Below are 22,091 nucleotides of genomic sequence, written 5' to 3'. Positions count from 1 at the left end.
TTCAAAATAAACGTGTGGTCAATTATTCATTTACAGGAATTAGTGACCAGGATTGTGATAATAGCAGGATTGTGGTTATAATTAGCGTTGTGTGTAGTATTGTGGAAGGAGGAATTTTGATGAGGGAGGGAGGGCGAGAATTGAGGTAGCCTCATTGTGTGTGTGGCTGCCACTCTTGCTCACCATACTAGCTTAGTGGTTCGCTATGGGCAACACATATGTACATGGGTATATATAGTGTGTGTATATAGTGTAAGAACAGCAACAGGAGAATGTTGAGAGGAGCTATTTTGGTGAGGGAGGTGACGTAATCGTAGCGTCGTCTGCTGTGTGATTTTTCATGCAGTGTATGGTGGCCACTGTACTGTTTGGCAACAATACCGGCTTACTTGCATAGTTCTGGTAAATAAAACATGTAGATAGGTATATAGAACATGTGTAATAAGAACTATAACAATATGGTGGGAGGAGCAATGTTGGCGAGTAAGATGTTGGAGTGAGGGAGACTGGCTGGGTGTGGCTGCTCTCACTCGAGGTGTTCTGAATGTGTTCATGGCCAAATGCTCCTATTGGCTCATACGAGGCAGCTGCTATTGGCCCAAACGAGGCAGCTGCTATTGGCCCATACGAGGCAGCTGCTGTTGGCCCATACGAGGCAGCTGCTATTGGCCCATATGAGGCAGCTGCTATTGGCCCATACGAGGCAGCTGCTATTGGCCCATACGAAGCAGCTGCTATTGGCCCATACGAGGCAGCTGCTATTGGCCCATACGAGGCAGCTGATATTGGCCCATACGAGGCAGCTGCTATTGGCCCATACGAGGCAGCTGCTACGTGGTGTTCTGAATGTGTTGATGGTGAATGTATATAGTCTGTGACAGTGTATAGTATGTAAATAGATTGTATATATACACAAATTAGCATGATACATAGTAAGTATGTGCTGCATATGTGTACACAAGTTTCATGCACGTAACACAGTATCTACGGACAGTACGGATGTTTTACTGCCATAATATAGTGTAGGTGTTCATTATACATAGGATTAGCATGTAAAAACAAATAAAATGTATTTGGAACTGTGCGCAAAAAATGAACAAAAATATATTCGCGCCAACTCGCGCACCCCGCCCCGGGCCCCCCTCCGGCCCCGGGTGCAGCTGTTCTCGTGCAGGGTGCAGTTGTTCTCGTGCTGGGTAAGGCTGTTCTCGAGCTGGGTACGGCTGTGCTCGTGCTGGTTGATTTTCTGCTACTAGTTCTTGCAAAATATTGCTTCGTTTTTGGCATTAACACTTTCGCGCTTTATATTAGAGATAACTCGTCACTGGTTTTTCTTACGATTCCGCATAACTGCCTACTTTTCTCGTCAATCGAAAAAATATTTCTATAAATTCCATTTTTTAACCGAAATGGATGGGGATACTTTTGTTTTGTAGAGAATTTATTTGCGAAGTTTTTGGTACCAGAATGAATATTATATCACATAAACTTCTATGAGTAAAAAAAAAAATACACAAAGTATGTTTGGGGGTGTGGCGAGCGTGTGGCAGTGGGTTCCCTTTAGCCGTTGATATATCCAACACGTGGGAAATATTTGTATGTGTTATGTATATGTCTGTGTAGGGAATTTTACTGCGATCACTGTCATACAAATTATAAAATGTTTCAACAAGTATAAACATGACAAACATCAAACGAACGAAAACAATGTGTTCGTTTCTGCCGCGAACGCATACTGAGCGACGTGGTTCTATATTTGGCGCTTCTCTTACACATGCTTTGTACCAATGTTATACAGTTCATCTTATAGAAAATTTGATTGCGAACACATTGGTATAAAAAAGAAATACGTACATAGAAAAGTAGGGTCAGGAAACGTATAAACTTTCCAAGCAAGATTTCCCCCCTGTGTTTTCGCCAGTGCGCTCGCGGCTAACTACTCTCCACTTCACACACTCTTGCGGGTGGGCAATTACCTATATTAAACATTTATATGCATATGTCCGTGTAGAGAATTTTATTGTGATTCCAATGATACCAAAATTAGCGATGTAGGACAACTGTAGGCTTCGCAACCATTAAGAAAGTGGAAACATTTTGTTGCTGTTTGGCGCTCTCGGCGAGTGATCTGCATAGTTTTTTATTTGGTGTTGATACTCCTTATGCTTGGGCGGCATTTTATAGGTATGCTCTTATAGACAATTTCATTGCGAACACAGTGATACCAAATTTAAATACATGCGCCTTCAATTATTGTCAGGACAGTCAAAAGAGTGTACACTTTTTCGGTCTTACCGCGTAGGCGCGCGAAGTGCCGAAAGCATCTGGGGTATTGTTTTTTTTTGAGCGCCGAGAGCGCGAAAGTGTTAATAAGGCACTATTAGTAAACCCCTGAGACATTTTGTTGTACAGAGCACCACTTGGTTTCCAAACCCCTTGGGGACGAGACCCATCGGTTAACATGTAAGTTCGTAAACGAGAAATAGAGGAAAAAATAAACTAGAAATGTAAAAAGAAATTTGTCCGAAAAATTTAAGAAAAAACTCTAGGGAAAAAATCGACAGGTTCATAGCGTAAATGCGACTGTATTTTGTTTGTACTCACCAATAAGTGAATTCCTGATCCGCTTTATAAAAGTCCTTAATTGTTCCTAGCTGATTATTAAGACGTCTGGCCAACATCCTCTGGATGAACAAATCCACAAGGGCCGTGACGAGGATTCGAACCTGCGTCCAGCCTGCCAGCCAGCCTGCAGACACATCCTGCCTGCCAGCCAGCCTGCAGGCACATCCTGCCAGCCAGCCTGCAGGCACTTCCTGCCAGCCAGCCTGCAGGCACATCCTGCCAGCCAGCCTGCAGGCACATCCTGCCAGCCAGCCTGCAGGCACATCCTGCCAGCCAGCCTGCAGGCACATCCTGCCAGCCAGCCTGCAAGCACATCCTGCCAGCCAGCCTGCAGGCACATCCTGCCAGCCAGCCTGCCTCCCTCCTCTGCTATCATGCTAACGGGTCGAGTGTGTTAGACTTATCTTCGGGAGTGAGCCGATCTCTCCCCCACCACCGACAACCCCCCTCCCCGCCTACATCCCATACTCTTTCTCAAAGGTCATGCGGTTCAACCGCGTGACTATCCCTCCCTCCCTCCCTGTTTGCCAGCCCACCTCCCTCTCTGCCTGCCTGCCTTTCCCTCCCTTCCTAATTCTCACTACTTCTCTCCCTTCCTGCCTACCTCCTAGCATCTCTCCCTACCTTCCCCTCCTTCCATCTCTCCCTACCTCCCCCTCCTTCCTAGCATCTCACCCTCCCTCCCTTTCTGACTAATTCTCCCCCTCTCTCATACTGCCTCCCACCTAAGCTCCCCCATCCATCCACCCACCAGTCAGCCATCACTGACGCAATGCGTGCATTTGGAGCCGACATGGTGCACAGATGTTTCTTGATTGTGCAGATATGTAAAACAAAAGTACAGAATGAACATTCCAGCCTTATGACAATTCAAAATAATAGGAATAGGCTGTGAATCTGTGAAGTCACAGTTGGCAAACTGACCATCTCCCACCCACCACCACAGGCCGGCGTGACGCTTGGCAGACCCCTTCCTACGCGAAGTTTGTTTGGGTAGCATGACTCCCCAACCCCAATCGGGAAACTGGAAGTTTCGGATAACTAAAGTTCAGAAACCAAGTGGTGCTCTGTATATCAATACAGCTGTAGTCAAAAAATTGTAAATTCCACGATTATTCTTCCACCGGCGGTTAAATACTGTACATCAATCGCAGACAAAGCTAAGGGCACTGGGTGCATACTGTATGAACGCAGACTAGGTCTATATGTGTACACTACAGTAGGCTGGTGTTTAACCCTTTAACTGCGCGACATATAAATATGACACCCCCCCAGTGCGCAGGAAATAAATTCTCCTGAAAAAATTCTTTTGTTTTTTAAAGTGTCAAAAACCCTTCCCTCAGTATGGGTATGTCAAAAAAATTTCGAACTTGTACTTATTTTGGCTGCTATGGGGTCTGTAAGTTAGCGTGTGACGTCATCATTTCCCGTTCGCCTGTGCCATAAGCTCCCGGGGCGGGGCACGCGAGTTGCCACGAATATATTTTTGTTCATTTTTTGTGCACAGTTCCAAATACATTTTATTTGTTTTTACGTGCTAATCCTATGTATACTGAACACGTACACTATATTATGGCAGTAAAACATCCGTACTGTCTGAGGACACTGTGTTACATGCATGACACTTGTGTACACATATGTTGCACATATTTACCATGTATCATGCTAATTTATGTATATATACAATCTATTTACAGACTACACACTGCCCAACACTATATACATTCACCATCAACACATTCAGAACACCAAGAATGTGAGCTGTCCCACTACCGCCCACAAGATGGGTATGGGGTGCATAATAAATGAACTAAACTAAACTAACACCCAGCCAGTCTTCCCTCACTCCTCCAACATTGTATTCACCAACAGTACTCCTCCAAATCATACAGTTATTCACACCAATGTTTCATGTTTATTTATGTATATTTACAACATATGTACACACTATATACATTCACCATCAACACATTCAGAACACCGCGAGTGTGAGCAGCCACACTCAGCCAGCCCTCCCTCACTCCTCCAACATTGTATTCACCAACATTGCTCCTCCAAATCATACAGTTATTCACACTAATGCTTCATGTTCATTTATGTATATTTACAACATATGTACACACTATACACTGTCACACACTATATACATTCACCATCAACACACTCAGAACACCGCGAGTGTGAGCAGCCACACCCAGCCAGCCTTCCCTCACTCCAATATCTTACTCGCCAACATTGCTCCTCCCACCATACTGTTATTGTATTTATTACACTATTTACACATGTTATATATACCTATCTACATGTTTTATTTACCAGAACTATGCAAGTAAGCCGGTATTGTGTCCAAACAGTGGCCACCATACACTGCATGACAAATCAAACAGCAGACAGCAGATGACGCCACGATTATGACGTCACCTCCCTCACCAAAATAGCTCCTCACAACTAACTCCTGGTGCTGTTATTACACTATACACACACACTGTATATACCCATGTACATGTGTGTTCCCCATAGTGAATCATGAAGCTAGTACGGTGAGCAAAACAAGAGTTACTGCCACACAATGAGGCTACCTCAATTCTCTCACTTCCTCCCTCCCTCACCAAAATTCCTCCTTCCTACGCACAACGCTAATTATAACCACAATCCTGGTCACTAGTACCTGTAAATGAATAATTGACTACAAGTTTATTTTGAAAAGGAACCTAAAAAGTAGTTTGAAGATTCCTAGATGGACGAAATAATGCTGTGGTGCTGTGGCTAGCGCTGTGAACATCGTGAACAGCATTGAATCACTGATATTTGAACATTGTACCCAGTCATTATCACACTCGGGCTCTTCTATAATACTATCATGGCTAAATAAAACAGATTATATATATATTTTGACAATATTAGGTGATGCTGTGGTCACACGCTGAACAGCAGTGGTGTGCGCGCATACTGCGAGCACCAGCCTTGGTTGCTCACTCACTACTGAGGCTTTGACACCCGGCAATGTGGACCATGATATTTTTTAAAGATGGCGTCTGTTTACAAAAGCCCTGAGGAAGCTGATGTGAATCCCATGTAGCTGTGGGAGTTTTGAATGGAACGTGAAAAATAAAAACACCCGGAGGCGCGTTGCGCACCCGAAGCCTGGGGCTGCAGGCGCGTTGTGCAGTTAAAGGGTTAGGCCAGATCCAGTAACATAAATTTCTCTCAAATATTGGATTTACATCAAATTACATATTTTTGGGTTATATATTTAGTTTAGCAACATTATTACGATAAAAAGAGCTATAAAAAATACTTATTTTAGAACTGATTTATTAATTTCATTATTTCGAAGCCATAGGTCACTGAACTGTGATGACGAAATCGAACAAGCATGGTGTGTTCGATTTCCAGTAACATAAATTTCTCTCAAATATTGGATTTACATCAAATTATATACTTTTGGGTTATATATTTAATTTAGCAATACTATTACGATAATAAGAGCTATAAAAATACTTATTTTCGAACTGATTTATTAATTATATTATTTCGAAGCCATAAGTCACTGAACTATGGCGACGAAATTGAACAAAACAAGCATGGTGTGTGCACACGGATTAGACTCATCCACTCGCGCTGGACTTGTGAGCCTCCAATAACATGAATAATTTCTCAAATAGCAGATATCTATCATATTACAGTATATTTTTGGTTTTATTTAGTTTAGTTTAATTAGGATAATAAAGAGTTATTAAAACACCAGTTTTAGAAATGATTTATTGATCTGAAATGTTCAAAGTCATGGCTCACTGAACTAGGATGACACCAGACGAAAGTGAGTGAAACCTCACTGTAAAGTGAGGTTTACAGTACAGTATTCTCTTATCTGACCACCCTCACTCATCTTGTTTCATCACAGAAAATGTATATAAGAAGATTTCAACACATTAGCTAGCTATTCACGCTTCAGCCTTTAAATTAATTTACAAAGATACGTGTGCCACAAATCAGTGAACGAAAATCATTGAAACTCAGTTGTTCACTTGTGTGGACCACTCTGGCTGGTATAGTGGCACCTCGACTTACGATTGTCCCGACTTACGATAAATTCGAGTTATGATGTAAAATTGATCGAAAAATGCTACTCGACTTATGATAGTGTCATCAACTAACGATATTTGTTGGTACACGTTTGGGTCAAACGAGCGTGTGGTTCCCGGTCACGTGGGCCAACCTGCCTCAGTTTACTAGAGCTGCCTGCTTAGTGACAATCTCGCCTATAAGAAATTCCATTTTTGTGGTGATTTTTTGCTTTTTGAACATAAAACTGATTATTATATATCACGCCATGGGTCGCAGAAAGTTAGTGGTAAGGTTTAACCTAAGAAAATAGTTGTAAGTTGAGGCAGTAGAGGACATCCCTTCCTCATTAAGAAAATGTGTGAAGTATGGGAAGAATTGCAATGTTTTGTTGAAAAAACTCACCCAGATAAAGCTGTAGCAGGCCATTGCATTGACTTTTTAAATGACAATGTGATGTCTTACTACAGACAAGTGTTAAAATGTAGGGAAAACTAGTGTATTTAGACAGATTTTTAGTAAGACAAGCACGCAGTGAGCCACAAGCAGGTCCTATTGGCATGCAGGCAAAACGTGCCTGAGAGTGTATCCCAGAAAAGTCATCACTGCCTGATGTTATAATGGAAGGGGACTCCCCTTCCAAACAGTAACTCCTCTCCTCCCCCCTCATCACCATCTTCCATAAGCCATCAAGAGTCCTCCATAAAGGTAAGATAAGCATATATACTGTATTGAAGTTAGAGAGCAAAATTGTATTCAGTATAAAATGTATTTGTAAGATAATATTTTGGGGGGTGGGGAATGGATTAATTCAATTCCCTTTATTTCTTATGGGAAAAATCGCTTCGACTTACAATATTTTGACTTACGATCCGTCTCTGGGAACGGATTACCATCGTAAGTCGAGGCCCCACTGTATTTGGTTAATATGCGTCACTTCTTGTGTGGACCATTCTGGCTGGTGTAATTACCTAAGTGTAATTACCTAAGTGTAGTTACAGGATGAGAGCTACGCTCGTGGTGTCCCGTCTTCCCAGCACTCTTTGTCATATAACGCTTTGAAACTACTGACGGTCTTGGCCTCCACCACCTTCTCACTTAACTTGTTCCAACCGTCTACCACTCTATTTGCGAAGGTGAATTTTCTTATATTTCTTCGGCATCTGTGTTTAGCTAGTTTAAATCTATGACCTCTTGTTCTTGAAATTCCAGGTCTCAGGAAGTCTTCCCTGTCGATTTTATCAATTCCTGTTACTATTTTGTATGTAGTGATCATATCACCTCTTTTTCTTCTGTCTTCTAGTTTTGGCATATTTAATGCTTCTAACCTCTCCTCGTAGCTCTTGCCCTTCAGTTCTGGGAGCCACTTAGTAGCATGTCTTTGCACCTTTTCCAGTTTGTTGATGTGCTTCTTAAGATATGGGCACCACACAACAGCTGCATATTCTAGCTTTGGCCTAACAAAAGTCATGAACAATTTCTTTAGTATATCGCCATCCATGTATTTAAATGCAATTCTGAAGTTAGAAAGCATAGCATAGGCTCCTTGCACAATATTCTTTATGTGGTCCTCAGGTGATAGTTTTCTATCTAGAACCACTCCTAGATCTCTTTCTTTATCAGAATTCTTTAAAGATTTCTCACATAATATATAGGTTGTGTGGGGTCTATGTTCTCCTATTCCACATTCCATAACATGACATTTATTAACATTAAATTCCATTTGCCAAGTGGTGCTCCATATACTTATTTTGTCCAGGTCTTCTTGAAGGGCATGACAGTCATCTAAATTTCTTATCCTTCCTATTATCTTAGCATCATCAGCAAACATGTTCATATAATTCTGTATACCAACTGGTAGATCATTTATGTACACAATAAACATCACTGGTGCAAGAACTGAACCCTGTGGTACTCCACTTGTGACATTTCTCCATTCTGATACATTGCCTCTGATTACTGCCCTCATTTTTCTATCAGTCAGAAAATTTTTCATCCATGATAGAAGCTTACCTGTCACCCCTCCAATATTTTCCAGTTTCCAGAACAACCTCTTATGTGGAACTCTGTCGAAAGCCTTTTTTAGGTCCAGATAGATGCAGTCAACCCAACCATCTCTTTCCTGTAATATCTCTGTGGCTCGATCATAGAAACTTAGTAAATTCGATACACAGGATCTTCCAGATCGAAAACCATACTGTCTGTCTGATATTATATCATTTCTCTCTAGGTGTTCTACCCATTTAGTTTTGATTAGTTTTTCCAATACTTTCACTATTACACTTGTCAATGATACAGGTCTATAATTGAGGGGGTCTTCCCTGCTGCCACTTTTGTAGATTGGAACTATGTTAGCCTGTTTCCACCCGTCTGCTACGATTCCTGTACACAGGGATGCCTGAAAGATCAGGTGAAGTGGAATGCTGAGCTCAGATGCACATTCTCTCAGAACCCATGGTGAAACGCCATCTGGGCCAGCTGCTTTGTTCTTACCGAGCTCTTTGAGCATTTTTTCCACTTCGTCTCTAGACACCTCTATGTGTTCTATGTTGTTCTCTGGAATTCTTATTGTATCTGGTTCCCTAAAGATTTCATTTTGTACAAACACACTTTGGAACTTTTCGTTTAGTGTTTCACACATTTCCTTTTCATCTTCCGTGAATCTATTTCCCATTTTCAACCTCTGAATATTATCCTTTACCTGCAATTTGTTGTTTATGAATTTATAGAATAGACCTGGTTCTGTTTTACATTTGTCCGCAATCCCTTTTTCAAAATTTCTTTCTGCCTCTCTCCTCACTGCCGTGTAGTTGTTTCTCGCATCTTTGTATCGCTGGTATGTTTGGGGGTTCGGCCTCTTCCTGTATTGATTCCATTTTTGTGTCTTTCGGTCTCTAGCCCTCTCGCAATTTCTATTGAACCAATCCTGTTTCCTAGTTCTGCATCTCTGTTTTGGTATAAATTTTTTTGTGCCTTTATCATATATTTCACAAAACTTGCCATACATCTCATTCACTTCCTTGCCTAGCATCAAGTCTGTCCAATTATACTCACTAAAAAAATTTCTAAGGTCACCATAATGTCCTCTCCTGAAGTCTGGTTTTTCAACTGCTTCAACATCCTTATTTTCTTCCAGCTTATAACGCATTGCATACTTTATTCCCAAAAAGACATGGTCACTTTTACCCAAGGGAGGAAGGTACTGAATGTCAAATATCTCTTCCTCCTTCCTGGTAAATATCAAATCTAGCATGGAGGGAACGTCCCCTTCCCTCATCCTCGTAGCTTGTTTAACATGTTGATACAAGAATGTTTCCAGGATGAGGTCTACAAATTTACAGGTCCAAAAATCTTCTGTTTTAGCTTCATATGCTTCCCAGTCTATGGATTTCAAGTTGAAGTCACCGACTATCAACAGTCGTGATCTATCGTTATCCGCTCTCGCTATAATCTCTCTCATTATTGTTATAAGACCTTCACGTTTACTATCTAGCTCCTCCTTTGACCATGTGCTGCTTGGTGGTGGACTATATGCATTTATCATCATTAGTTTATCATCCTCATAGCAGATCTCTAGTGCTATTATGTCAACTTCTTGTGGATTGGCAGTCATTATTTCCTTCACCTTTAGGTGTTCTTTTACCAGCACAGCAACGCCACCGCCTTTCCTAATTTTTCTGTCCCGTCTCCAAATTGAGTAGCCCCTTGGGAATATGACCTCATTTAAAATTACATCTTCAAGTTTTGTCTCCGTGAGTGCAACAATGTCTGGTGTCTGCAGCTGTATTACATCACTTAACTCCAGTATCTTCGATCTCACTCCATCTATGTTGGTGTATGCAATCTTCAGGAACTTGTTCCCCCTCTCCTTATTCTTCACTCCCCCTCTCTCTATTGATTTTGTTGGTTTGCCTTTATGTACCACTTTACTGGTTTGCCTACCCCTATCACTTTGTAGAAAAAAGAATTTATTTCTTCTTCATTCCTGCTCTCATTTAAATGTTTTGCCTCGGCGAGGTTCAGTTTCAGCTTCTCTCTATCTTCTTTTGAAAGATCTCGTTTTAACGATCACCCTTTCCCATCCTCATCCCTTTGCAATTTTCTAGCATTCCTTAGTACTTCTTCCATCTGTTTGGCACCGTTTAGGGTGATCCTCAAAGGTCGATCTTTCCCTTTTACGTACCTGCCTATTCTCCTGTAGTCGCACACATTCTCTCTGTTTGTAAGACCTTCCACGAGGCCAACAATTTTATCTACTACTTTAGCTTCTTCTACAGCTCTTTCTGACCTAGATGTTATCGCCTTTTCTTTGCAGCCAAAAATGATCAGGGACTTACTCCGATCAACTGTTTTGCACCAACTTCGGGTTAGATGCCAATTCTTTCCTCACTTCTAGCCTAATGTTTGTTTTATCTTGGTTGCTGCAGTGTTTGACTTCCTTTACTGCTTCTTCTATTTTTTCCTTCTTTTTGGCCACTTGTGCATAAGTGAGTTTGATTCATATGGTTCACTTGTTGAGTGGTCCACTTGTGTGATGCAACTTGTCTTATGAAGGAATTATTAATTGTAATCTGTGATAGAATGAGACAGTTTTCCACCACTCTGTGAACTCTGTCCCAACATAGTAAGCTTGTGGACCACTTGTGGACCACTTGTAGACCACTTATGGACCACTTGTGGACCACTTGTGGACCACTTGTACGGTCCAGTTGTGTGGTCCACTTGTGTGATCAAACTTGTCATATGAACAAATTATTAATTGTAATCTGTGATAGAATGGGAAAGATTTCCACAAGTCTGTGAACTCTTTGTCTCGACATCATAAGCAAATCCGAACATTCCCCACTTCGGCAAACCATTGTTCGTCGAACCGAGTGAGTAAATCCGGCCTGAAACGTGTGCGAACTAGCCGGAGATTCGTTGAATTGGGGTTCGTTGAGTCGAGGTTGTTCTGTATAGATGATTTGAATAACAAAACTGGTACTGCGCAATACATTAATAGCTGTTTTCGTGTCTAGCTCTATACAGTACAGGGGTACCTCAGTTTAAGAGTTTAAGCCGTTCCTGGAGACGGCTCGTATTCTGAAAACTCGTATTCCGAAGCTAATTTCCCCATAAGAAATAATGGGAAATGAATTAATCCGTTCCTGACTACCCCAAAAACCCCACATCAAACTAAATTTTTATACCTAATTCATCTAAATAAACCTACAAAACTATGTTCAAGCTATTACTTACCTTGCTGTTGAATGCTGTAGGCGTATGGAAGATGGTGAGGAGCGGGGAGGAGAGGAGTTACTGTTTGAAAGGGGAGTCCCCTTCCATTATCACATCAGGCAGTGAGGACTTCACTGGTGAGCATACACTGTCACATTTTGCCTGCATACCACTAGGACTTGTTTGTCTTACTAAGAATCTGTCTAAAGACACTTGTTTTTTCCTACATTTTAACACTTGTCTGTAGTAAGACATCACATTGTCATTTAAAAGGTCAATGCAACGGCCTGCTACAGCTTTATCTGGGTGAGTTTTTTCAACAGAACTTTGCAGTTCTTCCCATACTTCACACATTTTCTTAATCAAGAAGGGACATCCTCTACTGCCTCTACTCACAGCTATTTTCTAAGGTTGAACCTTATCAATGGCTTTCTTGAGACCCATGGCGAGATATATTATAACAACTTCTATGCTCAAATGGCCAAAAAACCGACATAAAACTGTAAATCCTTGTGAAGAATTCAGGAGGGATAGTCACTGGGCGGGAGACAATGGTAAACTGAGGGGCGGAGGGGTGACGATCGCCGTACCACCACGTGCTAGGTCGGCCTGAACGCGTATCAACAAACTCGCATTCCGAGGTAACCCTCGCCTTCCGAGACACATTTTCTGAGGAAATCCGGCTCGTATTCCGAAAAACTCGCATACAGGGACACTCGTGTTCCGAGGTACCACTGTAATTTAAACACCCCGCGTGGGATAAGGGTAGTCATCGGTGAGCTGCACCCGACCATAAACAAACGCCACCTGGGAAAAAATCCAGCGTAGGCCGCCATTGTGTACAGGGCTCAGTTACCCGGCAGACACCATGGCGAGCGCATCAAGTTCCAACGACCGACCCCGCTCAATGAGGCATTCATCGCAACTTCTGACCGAGGATGAAATAATAAGAATTTGTTCCTGGATGGTGATGATTCTGATATTGACGACTCCGACATTGATCATGATTACACACAGCCCTCAGATGTGGATACGACCAACAATGAGTGTGAACATGCTGGCTCCACCAGGGCTAGGCCTAGATTCTTGCCCATGCCTCCTCGCCCTCACTCGACCTCACTTTGTGCCAGACCACACAGTTCATGTGCTACCTTGCAAGATATTGATGTTTTGGTCGACCAGTCTGAGGAAAGTGAATAATTTTCCGGTTTTAGTGACTTAGAATCGGAAATTAGTTTCGGTGCTAGTGCCAGTGGAGTGTGTGGTGTTGCCAAGCAACATTTTGTTGCGTCAGCAGCATCTGACCAAGCCATGCGGCACCGCATGAGACCATATGGGACCATATGGGGACGCTGATGAACAAAGACCCTCAACATCAAGTAATTTTCCATCACCGTCCCTGCCTGCCCCTACTGTTGTTAGACTTGCTTCAGCTCCTGGTCCACAGTTTCCTCGCCGTGGTGCTACTATTGCCTCTCGAAAGACACCAGGTGTTTTTGTGTGGAGTGATAGGACAGATTTTCTTCCACAAATTCCTGTCTTTGATAATTCAGATGTTGGGATTACAGACCTTTTCCCTGATACAGGTCCCGACATGTGTGAAATGGACTTCTTTATCGCATATTTTGATGAGCTGCTCATGGAATATGCTGTTCAGGAAACAAAGAAATATGCAGCTGATCTCATTGATGAGGAGGAGTTATCAGATTTTTCACGTTTACAGCGATGGAAAGATACGACTGTAGGTGAAATGTATGTGTTTTTGGCACTGTGTATGTTGATGAACATTGTGTCAAACACGTACTTGACCATTATTGAAGCAAAGAACATACTGTTTCAACACCAATGTTCGGCAAATATACTGTATGTCTCGAGACCGATTTTCGATAATCCTCAGGTGTCTTCATTTTGCAAATGATAAATACCAGAATGATGATGACAGACTTTTGGAAGGTAAAGCACGTCCTGAATGAACTTATTGGAAAGTACAGGGATTTCTACGTACCAACTCAGAAGCTGGTGATTGACGAATCCCCTGTGCTTTTCAAAGGACGTCTTGCCTTCAAGCAGTATATTCCCTCCAAACGCCACCGATTTGGATTGAAATTCTTTGTACTCTGTGACTGTGAAACAGGGATTGTGTTACACATGATAATATATACGGGTACAAATGTAGACATTCCTGCTAATGACCAACATGGCTTCTCAGGTAGTGTTGTGAAGTCACTGCTTGCACCATATCTGAACAAGGGCCACATATTATACGCAGATAACTGTTATATACCAGTCCTTTGCTAACTAGATTCTTGATTGATATTAGAACTGGAGTGTGTGGCACAGTGAAGGCAAAACGAAGGGAAATGCCAGTGTTTCACACTACTATGCAGGTTGGTGAATGCGAGCTAAGAAAAACAGGGGGAATGCTTTCAGTCTGTGGAAAGACAGGCGTGAAGTGAACATGTTGACCACCATTCACCATGGTACAATGTTGAACAGTGGCAAGGTGAACAGAAATACAAAACAAATAATCTATAAGCCAGATTGTGTCTTGGACTATAACATCAACATGCGTTTGGTGGATAAATGTGATATGATGGTGGGGGCAGTGGAGTGTGTACGGAAAACAGTGAAGTGGACCAAGAAAATGTTTTTCCACCTTGTTGACGTAACAATGCTGAACAGTTACAATATGTATCTCGTCAAAATAGGTGGTAAGCGAAATTTCTGTGTGTTCAGTTTTACTGTAGTGACACAATTACTAGAGAAGTTTGGCAAAGCAATTCCTGGCATACAGAGGCCCATTCTGTACTCGGTATTGCACCATGCTCCCGCACCCAGGCTCGCTTTCAAGGATGCCTTTGTCACACACAATTTAAGGTATTTACCACCAACTGGAAAGCGTGCAGTAGGCCAGCGTGAGTGCATTGTATGCAAGACAATAACAAAGAAGAAACAGAAACGAAAAATGGTGATGACTTGGTGCACAGCGTGTCAGGTCCCTCTGTGCTATGTCAAGTGTTTTGATGAGTATCACAGTCTTGATGACTTATAAATGTCCAAGACTGGTGCAAAAACATGTAAATACAGAGTGAGTGAATGTAAATAGTGAAAATAAATGATAAGAAATTGTATATTTTATTGAAAAATAATAAATTTTTGTGCAAATACTTGTGACACTAATATGTGGATAAAATATACATTGACAACAGTTGTATGATAATAAATCAAGTGAGAACATACTGAACCACACCAGTGAAAAAATGGGGGTAAAATATGCCATAGATACTGTAAATAATACTGCGAAAATAAATTCACAGCAACTCTGGCTCCTTCTCCACCGTGTCTGACTCCGCCTGGGCGCACCACGCTCCAGCGAAGATAAATCGTGATGCCATCGGCCAACTTCTCGGCTCATTTATGCCATTGGCAAGTACAATGAATTTTTTTTAATATATTTCCCCATGCTCAGGGAACACAAATGAAGAGATTAATAAGAAAATAAATTTTTTGGGATTTTTTTTTGTTACGCCTGTGGGTGTTGAAGCCATTATGACCCTTAGCGGCCTAAGGGTTAATAATCATTGGTTCATTAGGCTAATTGATATGTATTGTATCAAGTCGATACCGCAAGATGGTAATGAGGCTCCGAGTCGTCTGGCATTCTATTCGTGGATGGTATTGAAAGTTTAATTGTGATGTCTAGTCTATTTAAATACTGTATTTTTTCTTCTGCTGTAACAGGCAGAACAAATAATCTGATGAAAATCTTGTATTCATTTTCAGTCACTTGATGGGGTTCTTCTATCGTACCATTCGGATGGTAGATAATGGCATTAAGCCGGTGTATGTATTTGACGGTAAGCCTCCAACTATGAAGGGTGGAGAATTGGCGAAGCGACAGGAACGCAGAGAAGAGGCACAGAAGGCTTTAGAGAAAGCTGAGGAGGCAGGTATGTGATTCTTTTTCTACCACGTGTTTTGTAATACAGGTGTATTACTGAAGTCTCTCTTGTAATACAGGTACAGTAGTATCTTTTGTTTTTCTTGAGATTCTTGTATAAGATATATACTTCATTAACTCTTAAATTGTTTCTATTACCATCTGCCATTTTTGTCCTATTTAACATTCAAACAATATATAGTGAGGTGCAGCATGATGTATGAGGTGCACCACGATGTATGAGGTGCAGCACGATGTATGAGGTGCAGCACGATGTATGAGGCGCAGCACGATGTATGAGGTGCTTCATGATGTATGAGATGCAGCACGATGTATGAGGTGCAGTACAATGTCTGAGGTGTAGCACGATGTATGAGGTGCAGTACGATGTATGAGGTGCAGCGTGATGTATGAGGTGCAGCGTGATGTATGAGGCGTGGTATGATGTATGAGGAGCAGAATGATGTATGAGGTGCAGTACGATGTATGAGATGCAGCACGATGTATGAGGTGCAGCACGATCTATGAGGTGCAGTACGATGTATGAGATGCAGCACGATGTATGAGGTTCAGTATGATGTATGAGGTGAATCACAATGTATGAGGTGTGGTATGATGTATGAGGTGCAGCATGATGTATGAGGTGCAGTACGATGTATGAGATGCAGCACGATGTATGAGGTTCAGTATGATGTATGAGGTGAATCACAATGTATGAGGTGTGGTATGATGTATGAGGTGCAGCACGATGTATGAGGTGCAGTACGATGTATGAGGTGCAGCACGATGTATGAGGTGCAGCACGATGTATGAGGTGCAGCACGATGTATGAGGTGCAGCACGATGTATGAGGTGCAGCATGATGTATGAGGTGCTGCACGGTGTATTACATGCAGCACAATGTACGAGGTGCAGTATGCTATGTGAGGTACAGCATGATGTATGATGTGTGGTGTGATGTATGAGGTGCAGCACGATGTATGAGGTGCAGCATGATGTATGAGGTGCAGCACGATGTATGAGGTGCAGCACGATGTATGAGGTGCAGCACGATGTATGAGGTGCAGCACGATGTATGAGGTGCAGCACGATGTATGAGGTGCAGCACGATGTATGAGGTGCAGCATGATGTATGAAGTGCAGCATGATGTATGAGGTGCAGTACAATGTCTGAGGTGTAGCACGATGTATGAGGTGCTTCACGATGTATGAGATGCAGCATGATGTATGAGGTGCAGTACAATGTCTGAGGTGTAGCACGATGTATGAGGTGCAGTACGATGTATGAGGTGCAGCGTGATGTATGAGGCGTGGTATGATGTATGAGGTGCAGCATGATGTATGAGGTGTGGTATGATGTATGAGGTGCAGAATGATGTATGAGGTGCAGTACGATGCATGAGATGCAGCACGATGTATGAGGTGCAGTACGATGTATGAGATGCAGCACGATGTATGAGGTTCAGTATTATGTATGAGGTGAATCACAATGTATGAGGTGTGGTATGATGTATGAGGTGCAGCATGATGTATGAGGTGCAGTACGATGTATGAGATGCAGCACGATGTATGAGGTTCAGTATGATGTATGAGGTGAATCACAATGTATGAGGTGTAGTATGATGTATGAGGTGCAGCACGATGTATGAGGTGCAGTACGATGTATGAGGTGCAGCACGATGTATGAGGTGCAGCACGATGTATGAGGTGCATCACGATGTATGAGGTGAATCACAATGTATGAGGTGTGATACGATGTATGAGGTGCAGCACGATGTATGAGGTTCAGTATGATGTATGAGGTGAATCACAATGTATGAGGTGCAGCACAATGTATGAGGTGCAGCACGATGTATGAGGTGTGGTATGATGTATGAGGTGCAGCATGATGTATGAGGTACAGCATGATATATAAGGTGTGGCACGATGTATGAGGTGCAGCACGATGTATGTGATGTTATGTGATGTATGAGGTGCAGTGCGATGTATGAGGTGCAGCACGATGTATGAGATGCAGCACGATGTATGAGGTGCAGCACAATGTATGAGATGCAGCACGCTATATGAGGTACAGTACGATGTATGAGGTGCAGCTCAATGTATTAGGTGCAGCTCAATGTATTAGGTGCAGCACAATGAATTAGGTGCAGCACGATGTATGAGGTGGGGCCCGATGTATGAGGTGCAGCACGGTGTATGACATGCAGCACAATGTACGAGGTGCAGTATGCTATGTGAGGTACAGCATGATGTACGATGTGTGGTGTGATGTATGAGGTGCAGCACGATGTATGAGGTGCAGCATGATGTATGAGGTGCAGCACGATGTATGAGGTGCAGCACGATGTATGAGGTGCAGCACGATGTATGAGGTGCAGCACGATGTATGAGGTGCAGCACGATGTATGAGGTGCAGCACGATGTATGAGGTGCAGCATGATGTATGAAGTGCAGCATGATGTATGAGGTGCAGTACAATGTCTGAGGTGTAGCACGATGTATGAGGTGCTTCACGATGTATGAGGTGCAGCACGATGTATGAGGTGCATCACGATGTATGAGGTGAATCACAATGTATGAGGTGTGATACGATGTATGAGGTGCAGCACGATGTATGAGGTTCAGTATGATGTATGAGGTGAATTACAATGTATGAGGTGCAGCACAATGTATGAGGTGCAGTACGATGTATGAGGTGCAGCACGATGTATGAGGTGCAGCACGATGTATGAGGTGCATCACGATGTATGAGGTGAATCACAATGTATGAGGTGTGATACGATGTATGAGGTGCAGCACGATGTATGAGGTTCAGTATGATGTATGAGGTGAATCACAATGTATGAGGTGCAGCACAATGTATGAGGTGCAGTACGATGTATGAGGTGCAGCACGATGTATGAGGTGTGGTATGATGTATGAGGTGCAGCATGATGTATGAGGTACAGCATGATATATAAGGTGTGGCACGATGTATGAGGTGCAGCACGATGTATGTGGTGTTATGTGATGTATGAGGTGCAGTGCGATGTATGAGGTGCAGCACGATGTATGAGATGCAGCACGATGTATGAGGTGCAGCACAATGTATGAGATGCAGCACGCTATATGAGGTACAGTACGATGTATGAGGTGCAGCTCAATGTATTAGGTGCAGCTCAATGTATTAGGTGCAGCACAATGAATTAGGTGCAGCACGATGTATGAGGTGGGGCCCGATGTATGAGGTGCAGCACGGTGTATGACATGCAGCACAATGTACGAGGTGCAGTATGCTATATGAGGTACAGCATGATGTATGATGTGTGGTGTGATGTATGAGGTGCAGCACGATGTATGAGGTGCAGCATGATGTATGAGGTGCAGCACGATGTATGAGGTGCAGCACGATGTATGAGGTGCAGCACGATGTATGAGGTGCAGCACGATGTATGAGGTGCAGCACGATGTATGAGGTGCAGCACGATGTATGAGGTGCAGCATGATGTATGAAGTGCAGCACGATGTATGAGGTGCAGTACAATGTCTGAGGTGTAGCACGATGTATGAGGTGCTTCACGATGTATGAGATGCGGCACGATGTATGAGGTGCAGTACAATGTCTGAGGTGTAGCACGATGTATGAGGTGCAGTACGATGTATGAGGTGCAGCGTGATGTATGAGGCGTGGTATGATGTATGAGGTGCAGCATGATGTATGAGGTGTGGTATAATGTATGAGGTGCAGCATGATGTATGAGGTGCATTACGATGTATGAGATGCAGCACGATGTATGAGGTGCAGTACGATGTATGAGATGCAGCACGATGTATGAGGTTCAGTATTATGTATAAGGTGAATCACAATGTATGAGGTGTGGTATGATGTATGAGGTGCAGCATGATGTATGAGGTGCAGTACGATGTATGAGATGCAGCACGATGTATGAGGTTCAGTATGATGTATGAGGTGAATCACAATGTATGAGGTGTGGTATGATGTATGAGGTGCAGCACGATGTATGAGGTGCAGCACGATGTATGAGGTGCAGCACGATGTATGAGGTGCAGCACGATGTATGAGGTGCAGCACGATGTATGAGGAGCATCACGATGTATGAGGTGCAGCACGATGTATGAGGTGAAGCACGATGTATGAGGTGCAGCACGATGTATGAGGTGCAGCACGATGTATGAGGTGCAGCATGATGTATGAAGTGCAGTACGATGTATGAGGTGCAGCACGATGTATGAGGTGTGGTATGATGTATGAGGTGCAGCATGATGTATGAGGTACAGCATGATATATAAGGTGTGGCACGATGTATGAGGTGCAGCACGATGTATGTGGTGTTATGTGATGTATTAGGTGCGGTATGATGTATGAGGTGCAGTGCGATGTATGAGGTACAGCACGATGTTGAGATGCAGCACGATGTATGAGGTGCAGCACAATGTATGAGATTCAGGACGCTATATGAGGTACAGTACGATGTATGAGGTGCAGCTCAATGTATTAGGTGCAGCACAATGTATGAGGTGCAGTACGATGTATGAGATGCAGCACGATGTATGAGGTTCAGTATGATGTATGAGGTGAATCACAATGTATGGGGTGTGCTATGATGTATGAGGTGCAGCATGATGTACGAGGTGCAGTACGATGTATGAGATGCAGCACGATGTATGAGGTTCAGTATGATGTATGAGGTGAATCACAATGAGGTGTGGTATGATGTATGAGGTGCAGCACGATGTATGAGGTGCAGTACGATGTATGAGGTGCAGCACGATGTATGAGGTACAGCACGATGTATGAGGTGCATCACGATGTATGAGGTGAATCACAATGTATGAGGTGTGATACGATGTATGAGGTGCAGCACGATGTATGAGGTTCAGTATGATGTATGAGGTGAATCACAATGTATGAGGTACAGCACAATGTATGAGGTGCAGTACGATGTATGGGGTGCAGCACGATGTATGAGGTGTGGTATGATGTATGAGGTGCAGCATGATGTATGAGGTACAGCATGATATATAAGGTGTGGCACGATGTATGAGGTGCAGCACGATGTATGTGGTGTTATGTGATGTATAAGGTGCGGTACGATGTATGAGGTGCAGTGCGATGTATGAGATGCAGCACGATGTATGAGATGCAGCACAATGTATGAGGTGCAGCACGCTATATGAGGTACAGTACGATGTATGAGGTGCAGCTCAATGTATTAGATGCAGCACAATGTATTAGGTGCAGCACGATGTATGAGGTGTGGCCCGATGTATGAGGTGCTGCACGGTGTATGAGGTGCAGTATGCTATGTGAGGTACAGCATGATGTATGATGTGTGGTGTGATGTATGAGGTGCAGCACGATGTATGAGGTGCAGCACGATGTATGAGGTGCAGCACGATGTATGAGGTGCAGCACGATGTATGAGGTGCAGCACGATGTATGAGGTGCAGGACGATGTATGAGGTGCAGCACGATGTATGAGGTGCAGCACGATGTATGAGGTGCAGCACGATGTATGAGGTGCAGCACGATGTATGAGGTGCAGGACGATGTATGAGGTGCAGCACGATGTATGAGGTGTAGCACGATGTATGAGGTCCTCCACGATGTATGAGATGCAGCACGATGTATGAGGTGCAGTACGATGTATGAGATGCAGCACGATGTATGAGGTTCAGTATTATGTATGAGGTGAATCACAATGTATGAGGTGTGGTATGATGTATGAGGTGCAGCATGATGTATGAGGTGCAGTACGATGCATGAAATGCAGCACGATGTATGAGGTTCAGTATGATGTATGAGGTGAATCACAATGTATGAGGTGTGGTATGATGTATGAGGTGCAGCACAATGTATGAGGTGCAGTACGATGTATGAGGTGCAGCACGATGTATGAGGTGCAGCACGATGTATGAGGTGCAGCACGATGTATGAGGTGCATCACGATGTATGAGGTGAATCACAATGTATGAGGTGTGATACGATGTATGAGGTGCAGCACGATGTATGAGGTGAAACACATCGTATGAGGTGCAGCACAATGTATGAGGTGCAGCACGATGTATGAGGTGTGGTATGATGTATGAGGTGCAGCATGATGTATGAGGTACAGCATGATATATAAGGTGTGGCACGATGTATGAGGTGCAGCACGATGTATGTGGTGTTATGTGATGTATAAGGTGCGGTTCGATGTATGAGGTGCAGTGCGATGTATGACGTGCAGCACGATGTTGAGAT

The 22,091-nt window shown here is 43.1% G+C and overlaps 1 protein-coding gene across 1 annotated transcript in view; it reads left to right on the top strand.

The window, feature by feature from the left end:
* LOC138357269 (flap endonuclease 1-like) overlaps positions 1-22,091 on the top strand; it is a 157,867-nt gene that overhangs the window by 15,112 nt on the left and 120,664 nt on the right. Inside the window, exon 3 of the mRNA XM_069313919.1 lies at positions 15,691-15,857. Coding sequence (XP_069170020.1) covers positions 15,691-15,857 — 167 coding nt within the window. The remainder of the gene's footprint in view (positions 1-15,690; positions 15,858-22,091) is intronic.

The sequence above is a fragment of the Procambarus clarkii genome, chromosome 77 (genome assembly GCF_040958095.1).
Source record: "Procambarus clarkii isolate CNS0578487 chromosome 77, FALCON_Pclarkii_2.0, whole genome shotgun sequence".
NCBI classification, from domain to species: Eukaryota; Metazoa; Arthropoda; class Malacostraca; order Decapoda; family Cambaridae; genus Procambarus; species Procambarus clarkii.
This window is presented reverse-complemented; position numbering and strand designations above follow the sequence as displayed.